Source organism: Lycium barbarum, chromosome 3, assembly GCF_019175385.1.
Source record: "Lycium barbarum isolate Lr01 chromosome 3, ASM1917538v2, whole genome shotgun sequence".
In the NCBI taxonomy this organism is placed as follows: domain Eukaryota; kingdom Viridiplantae; phylum Streptophyta; class Magnoliopsida; order Solanales; family Solanaceae; genus Lycium; species Lycium barbarum.
Window position 1 is genome coordinate 105,903,311 of NC_083339.1, and position 18,736 is coordinate 105,922,046.

Consider the following 18,736-nt stretch of genomic DNA (forward strand, 5'->3'; position numbering starts at 1 on the left):
TTCTGTCATATTCCATATTTCTTAAATATCTTAACTATTGGCCTGCTTCTCTCTGATCAGGCCGTCCAAGTATAGGCACCTTGACTTGAGGCCTGCTAGTGTAGTATCACTTCTTTTAGTTAACTCTAGAGGCCTAATTTGAACTTTGTGTCAGCATTGAGGGTCTGCTGCCTTGCAGCTATGAAAGTGCAGTGCTTGTTCCTTGTTTTACCCAATATGTGATGCAAGAAAAGTGATCTTGTAGTAGTCTCTTGACCTTGATTTAGAATCTTCATTGGTTATGTCATGACCCTACTAGGGGGCCATGACAGGTATCCAGAGCTGACTACCGAGCACCACTCATCATGCTAACCATCGTTCTCATCCTGGACACATATAATCTCGAAGGTAACACGTGCATAGATATAAGCCCTCACGGCTGCAAAAATGATATACAAGAATGCAATGTAGCCACCGTGGGACATCTACTACCCACCCATACGTATCTATGAGCCTATACTAGAGTGCTGGACATAAGGACGGGACAGGACCCCGTCGTGCCCAAATATATATATAGACAAAATAATATCTCAAAAATGGCACCTCCAGAATAATGGAGTGCTCCTGTAAATCTGCTGATTAGCTCCTAAGAATTCGGGCCACCTCCCTGTCTACCTGTGGGCATGAACATAGCATCCAAAAAGAAAAATATGTCAGTACGAACATTGTACTGAGTATGCAAGGCATGTACAACAATAACATATCAAAGAGATAAGGGAACATCAAGTAAAGAAACAACCTGTAACTGAATGTCACTTAAGATGGAATAATGCATGCTAGCTTACATCATAAACATCATCATATCAGGTATACATATATAAGTTGCTAGACCATATAGGTACAGTGTGATCATCATTAGCCTGCGTCCAGGCCTCCTGCGTCCGGGGTAACCATCTCATGCCGCCCACTAGTGGTGTTTGCCCATGCCCTCTAGACATGGTGTATATGCCGCCCGCCTTAGCGGTGTCTGACCGGCCATATAGGCACGGTGTAAGCTCATCATCGTATACTTATCATAAGGCATGCATAAAAACTCAAGGATAAGCTATAACTCTATCGGGGTGACGTAAGGTCGAGAACCCCCGACTCCATTATGGAGTAGCCATAATCATCATGCCTCGCCTTGAAGGAACTAGCATTATAAGGTGAGTGTACCAACAAGGAATAACGTTAAAGAATCGTATGAGGATCATTAGCTTCGTAGAAATATCATATCATGAGCTTTAGAATCTCTAGACTTAGACTCATCATCATCATTATCATATTCTTAACATATCTCTTATCTTTGCCTCATGAGAAGCTCTTCATAAACATTGACTCATAGTTTTCAGAATGTAAGAAAGTCATGGAAAGATAAAGGGAGTCATGTCATAGGAATCATGCCTTAGAAAAAGAAGGGACTAGTCTCACATACCTTTTTGCCTTTCTAACTTGCCCACTAAACGCTTCTTTCCAAGTTCGCGATTCTACATTTAAGAGAATTCGTGCTAGAATTAGATAATCGAAAATATACTTAAGCTTAAGCTAAAGCTAACGAAAATTGGGCAGCATTTCCTTTGTTTCTATAACTTTCTCCATAAAATATAACAACTCCCAAACATCAACAACACACCCACAATATTATAGTCAATAAACTTCGTTAAGTTAGTCATTATTTAATTTTTAAAATCTCTTCTCAAAGTCATCCATAACTATGGTTATCATCCAACGTCGCATTCATTTCCATATAAGGCTTCTTCCACATTCTTAACACCATTCATAACAAGATTATATTCATAACATCTCAAGAATTATGACTCATGTCAAACTACTATTCAAGAATATCACAAGTTACATATTTGAACTCCATATTCTACCTCCTTCCATAATCTAAGTCTTTCACCCCTTCAATATTCTAAATAACATGAAATGATCATAAAACTTACCTTTGATTGTGTAGGAACGGGTTTTGGATGAAGACAATTCACTTGGAGAAAACCCTAGCTCCACTTCCAATGAATTTCTTGACTTCTAACAACCCTAGAGAACTCCCTTGCACTTGTTTTCCTTGAATTGATTATGTTGATCTTTGATTTCCCTTTAGTTCTCGTAAATGGAATGAGTGGAATATTCTAGAGAGTTAGAAAGAAGTGGAGAAGTTAGAAAATGGGAAATTAGAAGTAGGAACATGTTTTTATACTTGAAAAATGTTCAGCCCATTGGGACTTATACGGACCCTTATACGGTCCGTATAAGTGTCCGTATTTCATCATCAGGGAAAACATCTTTTCTGTTGAGTTATACAGACCGTTATACGGACCGTATAAGTGGTCGTATAACTCCACTCCACTTTTCTAAAATTATTTCCGTCGTTTTGTTTGATCTCCAATCCTTATGGAACCTTCTTAGCACTTTTTTAACATTTCATTAGCAATCTAAGGGGCATCATAACTCTTCCTTAAGACATTACTGAATCTTCATTAGCTCGGCACTTGCAAACCCCTTTCACACACGACTTATACTTGACATTCTTCAACGATCTTTCTTCTCTCGCCTCAAATATCTTTGGAATCTTAATTAGAACTGTTAAGTACTACTTCTTACTTGTATAAACATCATATACTTTTTATCCCGCGTTAGTCTATTTACTGAGCAACAACATGAAATTTTTCCGAGGTGTAACAGGTTATGTGTAGGAGGGGCCCAAAACCATGCTTAGATCATCTATGCCAACCTATAATTATCTTTGTGTTGTTTGCATATTGGAAGAAGTTAGACTTGAGTATATACTCTCTGTGCAAGATGATTTAGAGTGTCTCTTTTTATTTCCTTTTGAACTTGATTGTGCTTGTATGTAAAATCTGAGAAGATAGAACATTTTGATTAATACCATGTATGCACCATGGTCTGTGATTGCTCGTCCCTTCCTCCTTTCTTCTCCCAGTTTTGCAATGCCTAAAAGAGTAGAATGAGGTGTCAGTGAACACTTGTAGTTTGTGTGAAGTGCCAAGTCCTACCTTTGTGTGTTCAAAAGGCTTATCTATTTGAGCATGAGTAGTTCCTTTTCCTAAGTCTGTGGTCCTTCACTTGGCTGCATCTTGTCCTGTATATTTGAATGTAGGTTGAATTTGTCTCTGAATGCCCTTCTGAACACTGTTCTTAATATGCTTGGTCTCCACATTTTGTTTTGAATGCTATTTTCACTCAGTTTGCCCCTGTGCCTTGTATGATTAATTGGTCCAGTGTCCTGATTTTTGTGCCATTTGTTTTGAAATTTTGGGATCTCATACTCATGCTGTCAAAACCTTGTACTATAATGTAAATGAATACTAGCCTACTCACTTGATTTCCTTGTACACATTTATGTTCCTACCCTCCATTCCTCTTATTTGAAAAATTGAGCTCTGCATACTCCCATGTCTGGCATCTGTTGTTAAGTGTCATATTTGTGTACCTTGCTTGATAACCTGCACTGTAGAAGTAGTTAGTGATAGCCCTGTGCATATGAGTATGCCCAACAGCCTTAGGCATACCTTAATGATAATTGGAACTGATTTGCTTTGTAACTTATGTACCTTGGATGATTGTTATTACTTGCTCTTTTCCCAAACCCCTATCAATTACCTTGCATATACTTGGCCTGTAGTTCTTTGTGTGAGGCCTTCTTGTACCCTTGCCTATCATGCTAGTTGCTCAACTTGAATCTTGCTGTCATGCCATGTCCCGTGTATCCTTTCCTTGGTTGAACTCATCACTCCTCACATTACCTTGACCCTTGCCTCACTGAGTCTGGAACACACACATCTATAGCCTGCTTGAATCTCTGAATTATTGCCATGATCTTGTCTTGCTTGATTGCTGATCTAAATGGTCTTTTTCCAAAAAATGATAAAACTGGATTTAGATAAATGATTCATTCCAACCATGACTGGAAGCATGAACCTTCCCTAAGACCTCTGAAACTAGTTCTGCATCACATATGATTTTAGCTTTCTTCTTGCCCCCTTTCTCACTGCCTATGCTTGTTCTAGTTGCTGACTGCCCTGTGCTATGACTGCCCTGTGATTTGATTGCACCATAGCTGTGTTTAGCATTGAACTATCTACTCACTTTGCTGCTATTCACATTACCTCTATCCTTTAGCTCATTTCCATATGTTGAAATAGGTCTTGCCATCCTCTGACTAATACTAGAACTGCTTGGTCACTATGTATGTTACCATATTTGAGTCTTGTGAGAACATATTGAATATCTCTTTGGCTGCTACTGATTTGTTTATGCTGCTTGGATCCTTAATGATCATCTCACCACATCTACCTAGTGTATCATTTTTCTGTGCTCACCTATCTTCACTGAATTAGTACTGCCTGCCTCCTTGTACTCTATTTTTTCTTTATAAAGTCTATACTCTCTCTGCCTTTTTCTAATAAGTTCAAATAAATCCAAGACCAAGTAGTAATTCGGGGTTGTCTTAATCTCCCAGTGTTAGCCATGCCTAGGGTTCGTCGAAACCCCTTGAAACTTGTGCGACATCGGAAATACGGGATCCAGACCTAGTCCCCATACTATTCTAAGTCTTGGATTAATTTGAATGTCATTTAGATAGGCAGAGGGGTAAGTATAGATTGAGTGTGATTGTCTTGAATATGTATATATGAGTTTACATACTGTCTTATATGTGTATATATTTATAAGTGTTTACTTGTATATATGCATGTGTGTTTAAACATTTTAGTCATTTATTTTAGTGATAAGTTCAGTAATTATAAACTAACCGGTGTTTTCTTTTTCTCTCCTCCTCCTCCTACCACGCTGCCGCTCGGGTCACAAATGCATAAAACCACCCTTTGGGCCCAAGGCCCAAGTGGGAATACTACTTCAAAATAGAGTCCGAAAAAACAAAGAAGATAGTGAGGCGTGCAGAAGGCCCAACCATGGGTGAAAATGTCCAACTAGGGGCTTGGTACGCCCCCTAGTCTAACATAGTCTCTTTATATTTATTTGTTGACTTATTCCCAACTTGAAGTACTAGTAAAAAATGTGTATTCAAACTCATATTATAGTAAAAAAATCCTTATGATTGGAATTAGACGTCTTAGGACAGCGGTTCTTATGTCGTTTAGTCGACTTTAGGTCCCCATACGCGATTTTTAAAACCACAGATTCAAGCATAATTTCTTTTTCCTTTCTTTTCTCACAACTAAGTATCAAAATGGGATCTTTTCATAAACTGCTTTAAAAAACAAATCACTACTGATTTTCTAAGTTTAAATAGAAAATCACGTTTTATAAAGTTAGTTCACAAAAAATGAGTTAATTAACTTAATGCCCGCTCAAAATTGGATTTCCAAGATCAGTTTTAAGTGAGACAGATTTAACGCGATTGGCTCTAGCCTATATAACTTCATTGATAAGTGGCAAATCTTTTGACAAAACGTCAGACCAAGTTTTTAACTTAAACAAAACCAGATTTTAAAAGAATACCCATTTTTGGAAAATAGGGACAAAAATGGAGGATTTTTAACACGAAACATTGTTTTAGCCCAAAGTGGCCCAAATAAACTTATAATTTTAAGACGGGATATCCTCGTTCAAATATAGAATGCCTTTATAAACGATTAAAGAATCTACGCATAATATTAAGTTTCGGATAAGACTGAAACGTACCAATACGAGTCGACCCGAACCCCGGTGAATGAGTATAAAATAAATAACTTATAAACAACGTCTCCTTTACAATTTATACTTATTCCTTATACATAAAGTGAACTATTTATTCTCGGATGATATAAATCCAAAACTACGATACCCCTATAAATAAAGGGGATATATTCTTCCAAAATACATGATATGCATGACAGTTCTTTTTTTACGGGAAAATAAACACAAAATAAGCAGTTTAAGCAAATACTCATACACTGGAATTCGAAGGTCAATCGTATAGTTCAGCTCCTTAATACTGGGGTGTCTAACACCTTCCCTAGGGGATCATCAGAATCCTTACCTAGAACTCTGGATTACGAAGGTTTTTTCACAGCATTGAATAAACCATTCACAACTGATTTTCCTAATTTCCTAAAAATTAGATGACGACTTGTTTTCCTAAAAATTAGATGACGACTTTTTTAAAACATAGTCTGAAAGAGCACCAACGAGTTCCTAGTAGCCTTTTTACGCCCTAAACCCGCGTGAAAAAGCGAACCGTTACACATACAATCAACTAATCAATGTCCAACTCAAGTAGACCGTAACCTACCTCAAAGCAAAACTAGAACAATGTAATCACTCCGCAACAGCTTTATCCTTTCGCAAAGCTTCCGAACGTTCAAAGTCTAAAAAAATAGAGCTATATGAGTATTCAAATCATCAACTCAAATAATACAAAATTTTTGGAAAAGAACCCAACTAATTCTACCCTTTGCAAATGGATGAACTATCACTAAGAGTTATTTCATCATAATATCAACCCCAATAATCATATTCTATCCGTTCATGAGTTTTCTAATCGTTCCAACCCTTTTACAAGCAGTTTTTATGCCAAAGTTATCATCTTTATGAAACCCTAGGTCTCATTCAAAAAGTTCCATCATTAATAGACAAGTTCTCATCCTAGGAAGTGATAATCTATACTCCTAGATGATTAAACAGTGATAAATTCAACCACCCATTCATTATTCAAGGGCTTCTTAAGTTCTAGGGTTTTAGCCCTTTCATTCGCCATTAACGGACCTTTAACTAATCATGGAATTATAAATATGATGGAATTAGAAAAGTCAAGGGTTGAGACTTACCTTTCAAGAGTATTTTAGCCCTGGCTTTAGAATTTCGCCACAATAGTTCTTGAAAATTGTTTTGGTATTATGTAAGGAATGGGTTCGGAATAAGGAATATAAAAATCGAATTCTGCCTCCCGTCGACCCCTGCAGCGGTCAAAGCCTCGCTGCAGCGGTCTCGCTATAGCAGGAACGCTCCCGCTATGGCGGATCTCATTCAAGTCCCGCCTCCCCGTGGCGGCAACCCCCTAATCGTTATGACGGATCCGCGGCGGCGACCCCCTAACCGCTACGATGGACCCGCTGCAGTAGTCCATTTTGACCAGTAACTCGATTTCTTTGCACCAATTTCCACTCAAAAATCCCAACAACAATCCAAGGCCCTACAGACACAAACAAAACATGCACATACACTTAAAATCAAGCTACGAGCTCACCTATGGCCTCGGAATTCCCAACGGGGGTCTAGTTTTCTAAGTCACCCCCAATAACGATCCAGCGGATCGTTACACTAAATTAGAGTCAAATGTGCACCTGATGGTCTTATTATATGTGGATGACATGATCATTACCGGAAATAATGAAGTTGCAATTTTTATGTTGAAAAATGAACTTTTTATTTGTTTCGAGATGAAGAATTTGGGGGAAGGGAGCTGTTTCTTGGTCTGGAAATTGAAAAAACAGATCCAGGATATTTTATTTCTCAAAAGACACACGCGAAAAAATTGTTGCAGTGTTTTGGCATGGGGGAGTCGAAAGAAAAAGTCATTCCAATGGAACCAAATCTCAAGCTAATGAAAGATGAAGGAAAGCCATTAAAAGATTCCAAAATATCTCAGTAACTTGTTGGTAGTTTAATTTATTTAACTATCACAAGATCGGAGATCTCTTATTTTGTTGGAATTGTTTCTCAGTTCATGCAATGTCCGAGAAGTTCACACCTAGATGCAGCAAGAAGAATTCTTTTTTATGTGAAGGGCTCACTTGATCACGGTCTTATGTATAAAAGACATGAAAAATTCTTTTTAAGTGGATTCACCGATGCAGATTGGGTTGGAGATGTGAATGACAAACATTCAACTTCGCGTTATTGTTTTAGCATTGGTTCAGCTATGGTATCTTGGTGCAGCAAGAAGCAACCAGTGGTAGCATTATCTAGCACTGAAGCTAAGTACATAGCGGCAACCATGGATGTTCAAAAATGTATGTGGTTGACGAGATTAATCGAGAGATGTTGTGGAAAGTTGACTATTTTGTACAAATCAGATGTGATAATGAAAGTGCTGTCAAGCTTGCTCTTAATCCAATTTTTCATGGTCAGACGAAGCACATAGAGGTTTGCCATCACTACATTCGAGAGAAAATACTGGAAAATGATGTTGTTCTGAAAGAAATTTCTACAAATGAGCAAGTCGCATACATATTTACAAAAGCCTTGGTGAAACCTAAGTTTGAATATTTCAGAGCCGCTCTTGGAGTTATTGATCGTAAGCATACACTAAGGGGAAGTGTTAAAAATTAGTGCATCATCATGTTTTTCTTACAGTTCTTTAAGTTTACTGAGTCAAATAAGTTCCTATTATTTAGGAATGATATCAGATATTTTGTTGATTTAGATTAGGACTTAGTAAGTTGTTGGAGTTATTTTAGGTGTTTTAAGTTACTGTTATGGTTATTTTATAACTCTGCGTATCAGTTATAAAGTGACTGCAAGTTCCAGTAAAAAAGCAATAACATTCATCTCTATTCCATTTCTTATTTTACTGCAAATCTCTTCTTTTCTCTGCATATTTTTTGTTTCATGTTATAAAAAAATATGACTATATACAATAGGGTGAAAACCCCCAACTTTGCTTTAAAAATCAAACTCCCCCTCAACTTTTTCTTAATTTAGGTATTTATAGATTCTTATTTAAGTTCATTAACATTTTAAGTATATAATACTTTTATGAATTTGTAACAAAATCTAGTGCTATTTTTTATGATTGTTATTTCAATATTATATGCAGTAAATAGGTATATGCATGCGTGTATATTTAAGTTTCACTTCTCTCTTATTCTCTATTGTTTATACAAATAAACAAGTTTTGGTTGTCACCAATGGAATGTTTCTTAAATTATAATAAAATTCATTTACAATATAAACAAATCATTTTTAAAAATTTGCCTCAATTTTTTAATTGTTCTTGGATTATACGCATAGAAATATATTTATAAAGTTATTATGATCTGTTCTTTTTCACTTGTATGAATAAAAAGTTTTGATTATTTTTAATAAAATTAGTTTTTTGTTTATTCCGCAAATTTATTATAATATAGAACATCATTAACTTATATACTCAATTAGTAGTTATTACTTTTTTCTTCACGTAGAAGATAATATTTATTTTTTATAAGAAATTTGTTACATAAATTAAAAAAATGAAAATATCATAATTTTAAAAAAGTAAAAAAAGAAGACAAAAGTTGATAATATAAGGATAAAATAGGCATTTAAAAAAGTCAACTACGATAAAGGGAGAAGAATGTCTAATGTTCAAGTTGAGGGGGAGTTTAATTTTTAAAGCATATTTTGAAGGTTTAAATGATTTTCACCCATATACAATATGGCTAGTCTTTGAGAATGAAGTTAATTGAGATCTTAGCTATGTGACAGCTGATGAGGTTACCAACTTCATGGTAATAAGATATTGAATGAATTAAATGCACTTTGGAAAGTACTGTACTGGATAAATAAATGAAAAGGCAAATCAGAAATGGTGAGAAACTGACCCAATCTAATACTACTAACTTACACGAATGAAATAAATGCACATCTTGAATTGAAATGGTAAATAAAAGGGCCAGCTGGTTGGTCCACACAGATTTATAGCCATGCATGTAACCACTTGCTAGTCAAATACTTTAAGGCGGTACTAATAAATCTAGGGTGCATATGGAGTCCTCTAAATTTGCATCTTTTTTCATTTTGGCATCTCAACTAAGCATTATTCCTATTGAACCCCTGAATTCATTCTCAAGTGTGTATCAAATACAATTAGACTTAAATAACATTTTTCAAACAGTAGATATGAACCCATTTCTTTGACTACCTAAGCATACTATTACAAAATCTGGTCAATGCACCATCTTAAATCTAAATTCCATATATTTTTCTTCATATCCAAAACTTCAAACAAGATTGTTTCGGTAAAGTGTAAACCCATGTAGTTTATATTACTAAATCAGATACCCCGCAACAAAATCTTTAGAATATTTTCAATTATTTTACTACCTAATGGTGTTACAAAAAAGTAACACCTAATGGTATTCAATTCAATCAGTGATCAACCAAAAAACCATGGCACATGAACTGGAAGTTGGTAATTAAGTAAGAAAATGACACTAATGAAACTAACCAGATATCTGCTCGCGTATACAAAGAATAATTCTATCCTATTGCAAAGTTTGAAAGTCAGATTGTATTTGATAGACACACTTGAAGACGAATTCAGGAATTCAATAAGATAAGCGCTTAGTTAAGGTGCCAAAATGGAAAAAAGGCGCAAGTTTAAGAGGGTGCATATGCATTAAGACATAAATCTACTACATAACATAACATGTGTTTACTTACATATTTAATCGATATATTATGATTAAATAATATTATTATGTTACTTTATCAATTAATTATGATAAATCAATATAGTTTGATTTAAACATAAAAAATAAGTTCTTTTTTCTGTAGTTCTTTTTTCTGTGTTTGACTTCTTCTTTTCCATCTTTATTTGTAGGGGTATAGAAATAGGCAATGGGAATCAAATGAAGGAAATGCTACTGTATACGTTGGTAACCATGAATAACACAGCCCATACACCAAAGTTGAACTAATTCCAATAATACTGATAGTGTGAGAGTTGGAAAAAGTAGTAAATGGGTTGTCACTAGCTTTGATGGCATCACTTTTTCCTGTGTATCCAGCTCAATACTCATATTTTTTCCTGCTTTCTGTTTTAATCTGAACCTTCCTCTTTACCTCCTCAAGCCTAACCCCACACGCTCTAGCTACTGCTTTGTTGGTGAGGTGGGGTGGTATAAACCCTTATAAAACCACACCTAGCTATCCAATTCTAATTCATCCAAGAACCTTGAAATATTAATAATTAAAGAGGGCTTCTTCTCTAAGTCAGTACTACTTGGCGTTGCTATTGGGGCCAAATTCAATGAAGAATTTGACATAACATGGGGTGAAGGCAGAGCAAAGATACTCAACAATGGGGACCACCTAACTCTCTCACTTGACAAAATATCTGGTCATGGGCGGAGCCACCTTCGGGTGGTCAGGTGCACACCCTTCGTCGGAAAACTACGCGGTATACATAGGTTAAATGTTAGCTACAATGAGTATCTATTTAATTTTGCACATCCTTAATACAAGTAAGAAGAAAATTTGCACACCCTTCATCAAATTTCTGGCTCCGCCACTGTATCTGGTTCAGGTTTTCAATCCAAGAATGAGTATCTATTTGGTAAAATTGACATGCAACTCAAACGTGTCCCTGGAAATTCTGTTTGCACTGTTACTGCTTACTATGTAAGTAACCCTTCTTCCTCAACATTTTCTTTCAATCATTTTTAGCTAGATTACATACATGTTTAATTTATTGAGTTGAAATAAAATTTTATTCTTTTTTTTTATTTTTTTATTTTTTTTATTGCAGTTGTCATTACAAGGGCCAACACATGATGAGATAGATTTTGAATTCTTGGGAAATCTAAGCGGTGATCCTTATACTCTGCACACTAATGTGTTTATCCAAGGCAAAGGCAACAGAGAACAACAATTTCATCTTTGGTTTGGCCCTACTGCTGATTTCCATACCTATTCCATCCTCTGGAATCCACAACGCATTATGTAAGTAATTAAAGATTCAAACTTTCTTAAAAATCGGTCACTTTAATCTAATCCGGATTTGAGGTTCTCTTGTTTTTCGGTTGAACAGATTCTATGTGGATGGAACACCCATGAGAGAATACAAGAATGGTGAATCAATTGGAGTGTCATACCCCAAGAACCAGGCAATGAGGATATACTCAAGTCTATGGAATGCAGATGATTGGGCTACAAGAGGGGGACTTGTCAAGACTGGTTGGTGCCACGCACCTTTTAGTGCTTCTTACAGAAACTTCAATGCAAATGCTTGTATTCCCAATTCACCTTCATTTTCTTGCAATTCCAATTCTGCAATTTCGACCAGCAGTTCATGGCTGAATGAAGAGTTAGATAATACAAGTCAAGAGAGGTTGAAATGGGTGCAGAAAAATTACATGGTTTATAATTACTGCACTGATTCTAAGCGATTTCCTCAAGGATTTCCAGCAGATTGTATTTAGAACAACTGAACATTTACCCTTAGGAATATTGTATTCTTTTATTTTATGATCTCTAACTACTGTAATGATTCTTTTATTGTTTTGTACCAATTAGAAAATGCATTACTTATTGAAGATTAGAAACTGAAAAAATTCAGTCCAGTACAATTGTGTCAAGTAATGTTTAATGGTCTTGTAGATCTATGCCATGTGTACCATAAAACAATTAATGGTTGAGATCCATTTCAACTCATATGCTTATCAACATAATAAAAGATGGCAAAATATACAAATAATTAGAGGTGTTCATAGGTCAGTTTGGGTCGGTTTTTCGATTTTTAAGAAAATTAACGGTATTTCTCTTTTTCATATTTTCTTTCTCCTACAATTATGAGAGAATTTTCTATCATTTTCCAACTTATAATCCGTTATAATCTTTTTATTGTGGTAGCTACAGTTTCTTGCATTATGGAGAAAATGTCTTAAGATTTATGATTTTAATTAAGTGAATAAAGTTTATAAGAAATGCAAAAAATAAATCTAGGTAAATCTCATATAGTTGTTTATTTGAATAAATGAGTTTGAATTCATGGATTTCTTTTTTTTAAATCGGCTTACAATATAAAGTTCATTAGCCTATTAGAGATAAATAAAAAATTTCTTAAAAAGTATATAAATTAATTAAAAGTATTTATAAAAACTAATATATTGTATATATATCATTATAAAAGCTATGTATAAAATTTGTCGGTTCGGTTCGTTTTTTTTTTCCAGTTTGCTTTTAGTTTAACCAAAACCACATCAAATATTATCGGTTTTTAAAAATTCAAAATCAAACCAAACCTAACCCAAGTAAATATCGGTTTGGTTTTGGTTTACGGTTCGGATCGCTTTTTAACCAAACCGTGAACACCCAGTAATAATATACTAACGGAAGTTGTTAATTATAACACACATTTACCAATTGAAAAAGATATAATTCCTTATGTTTTGAACTGGAAAGTCATTTGGAGCTCTAACAATCTTGTCGTGAGATGACAAATATTTGTGGAGTCGGGGTGTCAATTATTTTTTAAAAATCGATTCGACCGAACCGCATATTGTGATATCGTGTTTCAACTTCTATCTGCAAATTTTATATGACAATATACACAAATACCGAAAAATAATTGTATTGTACCCATAGGAAAGAGAAACCAAGTCGATGAGACGGTTTTACAAAATCTAATTTCAATTATACCAAATTAGATTTGTATAATTTTCACAAAATAACCAGCCAAATTGTACCAGTGACACCTCTATTGTGGAGTTGGATTAGTTTTTTTAAAAAAATAGCATTGCATACTTTTTCTATGGGGGAATTCATTATTTTTTTCTTTCTCTAAATGAGGTATATTTATATTGATTGAGGATAATATCGTTGTTAAGAAATTTGACAATATTTGACCATTCCAGTGAAATCCTTTATGGAGAGGATCTTTTTTAAATGGTAAGAAATGTGGGTAGTTAACAGCTTCCATTAGTATATTGTTAGTATATTTTGTCATTTTTATTCTTTTGATAAACATATAAGTTTTTTTTTTATTAGGTTAGGCCCCGAGGGGCTATTTTATTAATTATGAATAAAGAGATAAATGAGTCTTACATAAAATAAAGAAGATAAGCATATGAGTTAGAAATGAGACCTCAACTATTAATTATTTTATAATACACATGGCATGAATCTGTAAGACCATTGAACATTACTTGACACAATTGTACTTGACTGGATCTTTTTCAGTTAGATACATCACAGTTTTGTACCAATTCATATACAATAATGGAATTGGATATATTCGTTTATACTTTGTGTTTTGGATATGAAAAACTATGCTCACCCAGTTCATTTTGCTAAGCACAATATCATAGCTAATTTTAGTTTTTTTTTTTTTTTTTTTTTTGCCGTGGATTTACATAATCAATTAAATCTTTTGATAGCAATAATTATTATGTATCTTTATCTCAAAAAAAAAAATACTATTACTTCCTTGCATGTGCATACAATGAAATTGACAATGATCCACTAAACATCCTAAGGAAGACTTATGTCGACCGAATTCTATGCATACAACTTCTTGATAAGTATGCCGCTATAAAAGTAAAAAGGCTACAATTTCTTAAACGCAGAAGCTTCTAGACGTGACATATTTGCAACATGACTGATGTTGTCATATTTAAAATTTAAATCATGTGTTATGAAATTTTAAGGGAAAATAACAAAATTGTCAGACTAAACATTTGGTATATTGAAAATACAAAATTAAAGTTGTTCGAACATTATTTTGTTGCAATGAATTTTATCATCAAATAAAGGATATTATCTCACATTTATCAAAGCAATTTAGAATACGTTTATGCTTGGCAACAACAATAAATATAACTCGAGTTTAAATTTGCATTTTCCCTTCAAATATTATGTGTAACTCATTGCACACAAATTCCAATATTTTTATGCTACTTAAAAACATTTGTACTAATTAGTATGTTGATGACTAGTATATTAGAAATTCCATATCAATCAATTTTGTAGTAATTATTGCTAGAAAAATATATCAACCATAGCTGAGGTTATAAAATGCCACTCTCTCTAGTCAGTAAGAATCGTTCAGACTGCGGAGGTTGTGACTCCCTCTAAAATACACAAATTGGGGGGGGGGGGGGGGGGGGGGTTTTAACCCCCACAACCTTTTTTATATACATTAAATAAGTTAATTTACGAATTGCGGGAGTTTCTGACTGCTGCAACATATAAATTTAACATCTTGCCAATATATAACGGCGGTCAGTAAATAAAACGCAGCAAACAGATAATGACGAACATTATTGCAGAGGTTTTAATGACCACCATGACAACAGATCACGCGGGTTTTTGACCGCCGCAAAATGTAAAATTCAACCTCCGCAATTTGAGCGTCTTTTTTTAGTGTGTAATGGTAATACATTATTAAATTAATTAAAGGGTTGATTACATAAAGGGTCACTCCCCTTATAATGTATTATAGGAAAATCATCGAACATATTTTTCTAACCAAAATATCACTCAACTTTAACTTAATTTCCTAAAATATCATTTTAACCGAAATTGGGTAAAATATATTAGGAAAATTTTACTAACCTCCCTCCACATTTGCTTTTACATCACTAACTTTTTTTGTCATTATTAAAATATTACACTCACTTCCCTTTGATTGTTGGGATAATGTCCCAACTTCCTTTCAACTTTAGCATCATAATACTAACATTCCTTGTGGTTTGTAATATTACGCTTACCTGTTATCTCCCCTATTTATTTGTAACAATTATTTTGACTTATTTATTTTTTATACAAGAAATTACAAAATTACCCTTTCTTAAAATTAAACTACTTGAAATAATTAATTTTTATGAAATATAAGGAGGAAATCAGTCAAAAACTATCCGGAGGATCCCCTAATAATCCCAGCAAAAAACTCAACTCCGTCATAGTAATTGCAGCACTAGAAATTGACTGCCCCACGAGCTTCTTCCAAACATACAAATGTGTAATGCTATGAAGAATCTTCGACTGAATGTTAAGGATATTTATGTTTAATCAATGAAGATTTCAAGTTCAAAATTTAGGGTAATACTAAGGAGAGGGAAGGATGACCGGGAAATTAGAATATTGTGAATTTCATCAGAAACGACAAAGATGAGATAAGAAATACTCTCGCCGTCCAATTTATGTGATATAGTTTAATTAGGCACATAGTTTAATAAAGAAAAGAAGAATAAGAAAAGAAGACTTTTGAAACTTGTGGTTTAAAACAAGTCATAGATATTTGTGTGGTTGTAAATCATTTCATGGTAAAAGCGGAAGTTTTAAGTTCGATTTTTTCTAAATATAGAAATATATCATTCTTTATGGGACAGACTAAAATTGGGACAGAAGGAGTACGACTTACGAGATATCCAAATAATTCCCCTTCTTGCAAACTCTTAGTAGGCGTTTGGCCATGTGATTTGGAAATATGATTTCGTCTTTTGTTTTCAAATCAACGTTTGTGTTATGAAATTTGCACAAAATTCCAACTTCAACTTCATATCATGATTTCTTGTAACGAACCTCTTGGTCATTTTGAGCTTTTAGGCTTGTTTTCCACCAAAATACCCTTTTCTGTAGTTTCATCTTGGTATTTATGACTTGCGGGGATGGTGACATGGGTCCCGAGGATGTCGGGTGAGTTTCAAATTAGTTTTAGCAAAATTGGAAGTTTTTAAGTTACGAAAATGAGGAAGTTTAACGAAAGTCGACATCGGGGGTAAATGCGTCATTTTTGAAGTTTTGGCGATTTCGTTAGGTCTGAAATATGATATTTGGTTGGAATGTTGGTTCGGGTCCCAAGGCATTCGAGTGTGATTTGTATCGTTGGTTGAAAATCTAGTATTTTGAAGAATTGGAGTTGACCTTGGTCAACACCCATTCAAGATAACCTTTTTTGGGAATTCCGAGTGCAGGAGCAGTGGTAGCGTGTTTTATGATTGAAATGCATATATGATTTGTGTCTGGGAGATTCCGGATGAGTTTCGGGTGCTAACACTAAGATTTTGCAATTGCTGAATTTTCTGATGCAACAATTCTGAAAATACCAGTTATGCCCCAAGTTCGTCCTTGAATTTCAAATTTCATTCAAAACTTCAAAACATCATATCTCTCTCATTTTAAGGTCAAATTGGGTGATTCAAAGGTTATCTTGGGTGGAATCTCGCAAGAATCGTGTTGGGCTTGTTAAAGGTGAGTTTCGTGATCATTTAGCATCTGTTTCGGGGGACAACTGTGCGTTTTTTGGTTACTTGCTTCTAGACTTTTTCTCATTAGGAGCTCGAATTGAGGCGATTTCAAGGCATTCTTTTCGTATTTTCTTGGGGGTAAGAATCTAAACCTTATTTAATGTTACTCCATAGATTTTTTACATTATTTAGACTTGATTTCATGGTTGGGTGTTGGAAAATTGGGGGGTTTTTACCCTAAGTTGGATTTTTGGGAAAAATTAAAGGTCAAGATGGAGTCTTTTTTACTAGATTTTCTGGTTCTAAGTTCCTTGAGTTGAGGGGAAACTATTTTGAAAGGAAACTTCTGATTTGGTCGTCGGAGTTCGGGGTCACTTTTTTCGGATTTTAAAGCCCTAAGTTTAAATTATGAATTTCTTCAAATTGGAAATCGAATTGAAGTCGGTTTTGAGTCATTTTTGGATTTATACTCTATAGGTTATGGTAAATCAAATTTGTAATAAAATTCCAGTTTTTCCCTTGTGGGCTCAGGGTTACCTTTTTTGGTCCATTTTTTGGTTTCAAATCAAAGTATGCCAATATGGGTGTCTACGGATTCGTTTCCTTACGCGTAGCGCGTATTTGATATATTGGGAGCCTTTCGAAGCTTTACGAAAAGGACAGGAAAAATCATGAGGGTTCGTGGTGCGTTTGCTTGGCATTCGAGGTATGTTAAGACTTTCTAGATTTTGTTTGAGGGACGTTTTTGTTAAGTAAAGATTAAAAATGGAAATAATAATGGGGTAAGGGCATAACAGGGGGGTCTCGTATCCGTGATGTGATTAGCATTGGTAGGAGTACCGGTGCCATGATCTGGAGTTTGTATCGTATTTAAGTCATTATGTGTGGGGTCAGAATGCCAAAGCATATGGACATTAGCTAATATGTGCTATATGTAGACTTGATTGTTGTTATATTTGACATCTCAAGAAACCTCGTACACTTGAAATAACATGTTAAGGAATTGTCGGCCATTAAGTCCAGTTTATTGTTGTTGATGTTGAACCTTTAGCATATTAACTCCAGCTTTGAGATGATTAATGTTTATGTGTTATAACATACACTTGCATATTGTTGGTTCAGGTTGCACGCCTGCACCGAATTATATATGGTTGGCTAGTTTTGCACGCTTGCAACAGATTATATATGATTGGCTCGAGTTGCACGCCTGCAACAGATTATATATGGTTGGCTCGGGTTTGCACGCCTGCAGCAGGTATATGGACCTGGCAAGTCCCTCATGGGTCACAAACTCCCAAAGATTATCGAGGAGTGTCGTGTATATACAGGTTTGGGGCATTTGGTTGATACATATCATTGCATTGCCTTTGCACAGTATCATCATTCTTCCCTTGATTGAATATCTGTGTTGTTGCTCCTAATTGACTAATTGAGTTATTTACCTTACTTGATTGTTTATTATTCTGATTAAATGTCGAATTGGCCTAAATAAAAATTAAATAGTCCTAATACGGATGGATAAGCGTTTCTCGGATAAGGTGAGATGGTAATGATATAATTGGTATTTTTCTAATTACTTCGTCACTACTTATTACGTTGTCAGTCTATGAGATATACTGAGTACATGTGGTTTCATGCTCATACTACACTTGCTGCAGTCTTTGTGGTGCAAATTCTATTCTGAATAGGAGATTTAGAGGTGAGCTTCTTGGATGATCTGCAATGCCAATCTCTTTCTACCTTTATTTATTTCTGTCTCTTTTACATTCTAGCTAGTGTATTTGATCGATTCAGACTTGTGTTAG

General features: G+C 34.7%; 1 protein-coding gene across 1 annotated transcript in view; it reads left to right on the forward strand.

The window, feature by feature from the left end:
- Positions 1-12,240, forward strand: part of LOC132631085 (xyloglucan endotransglucosylase/hydrolase protein 22-like) — a 31,680-nt gene extending 19,440 nt beyond the window's left edge. The window contains exons 3-10 of the mRNA XM_060346685.1: positions 7,891-7,962; positions 8,058-8,278; positions 8,801-8,807; positions 10,565-10,619; positions 10,891-11,143; positions 11,270-11,364; positions 11,492-11,685; positions 11,774-12,240. Coding sequence (XP_060202668.1) covers positions 7,891-7,962; positions 8,058-8,278; positions 8,801-8,807; positions 10,565-10,619; positions 10,891-11,143; positions 11,270-11,364; positions 11,492-11,685; positions 11,774-12,164 — 1,288 coding nt within the window. The 3' untranslated portion in view covers positions 12,165-12,240. The remainder of the gene's footprint in view (positions 1-7,890; positions 7,963-8,057; positions 8,279-8,800; positions 8,808-10,564; positions 10,620-10,890; positions 11,144-11,269; positions 11,365-11,491; positions 11,686-11,773) is intronic.
- Positions 12,241-18,736: the final 6,496 nt, after the last annotated feature.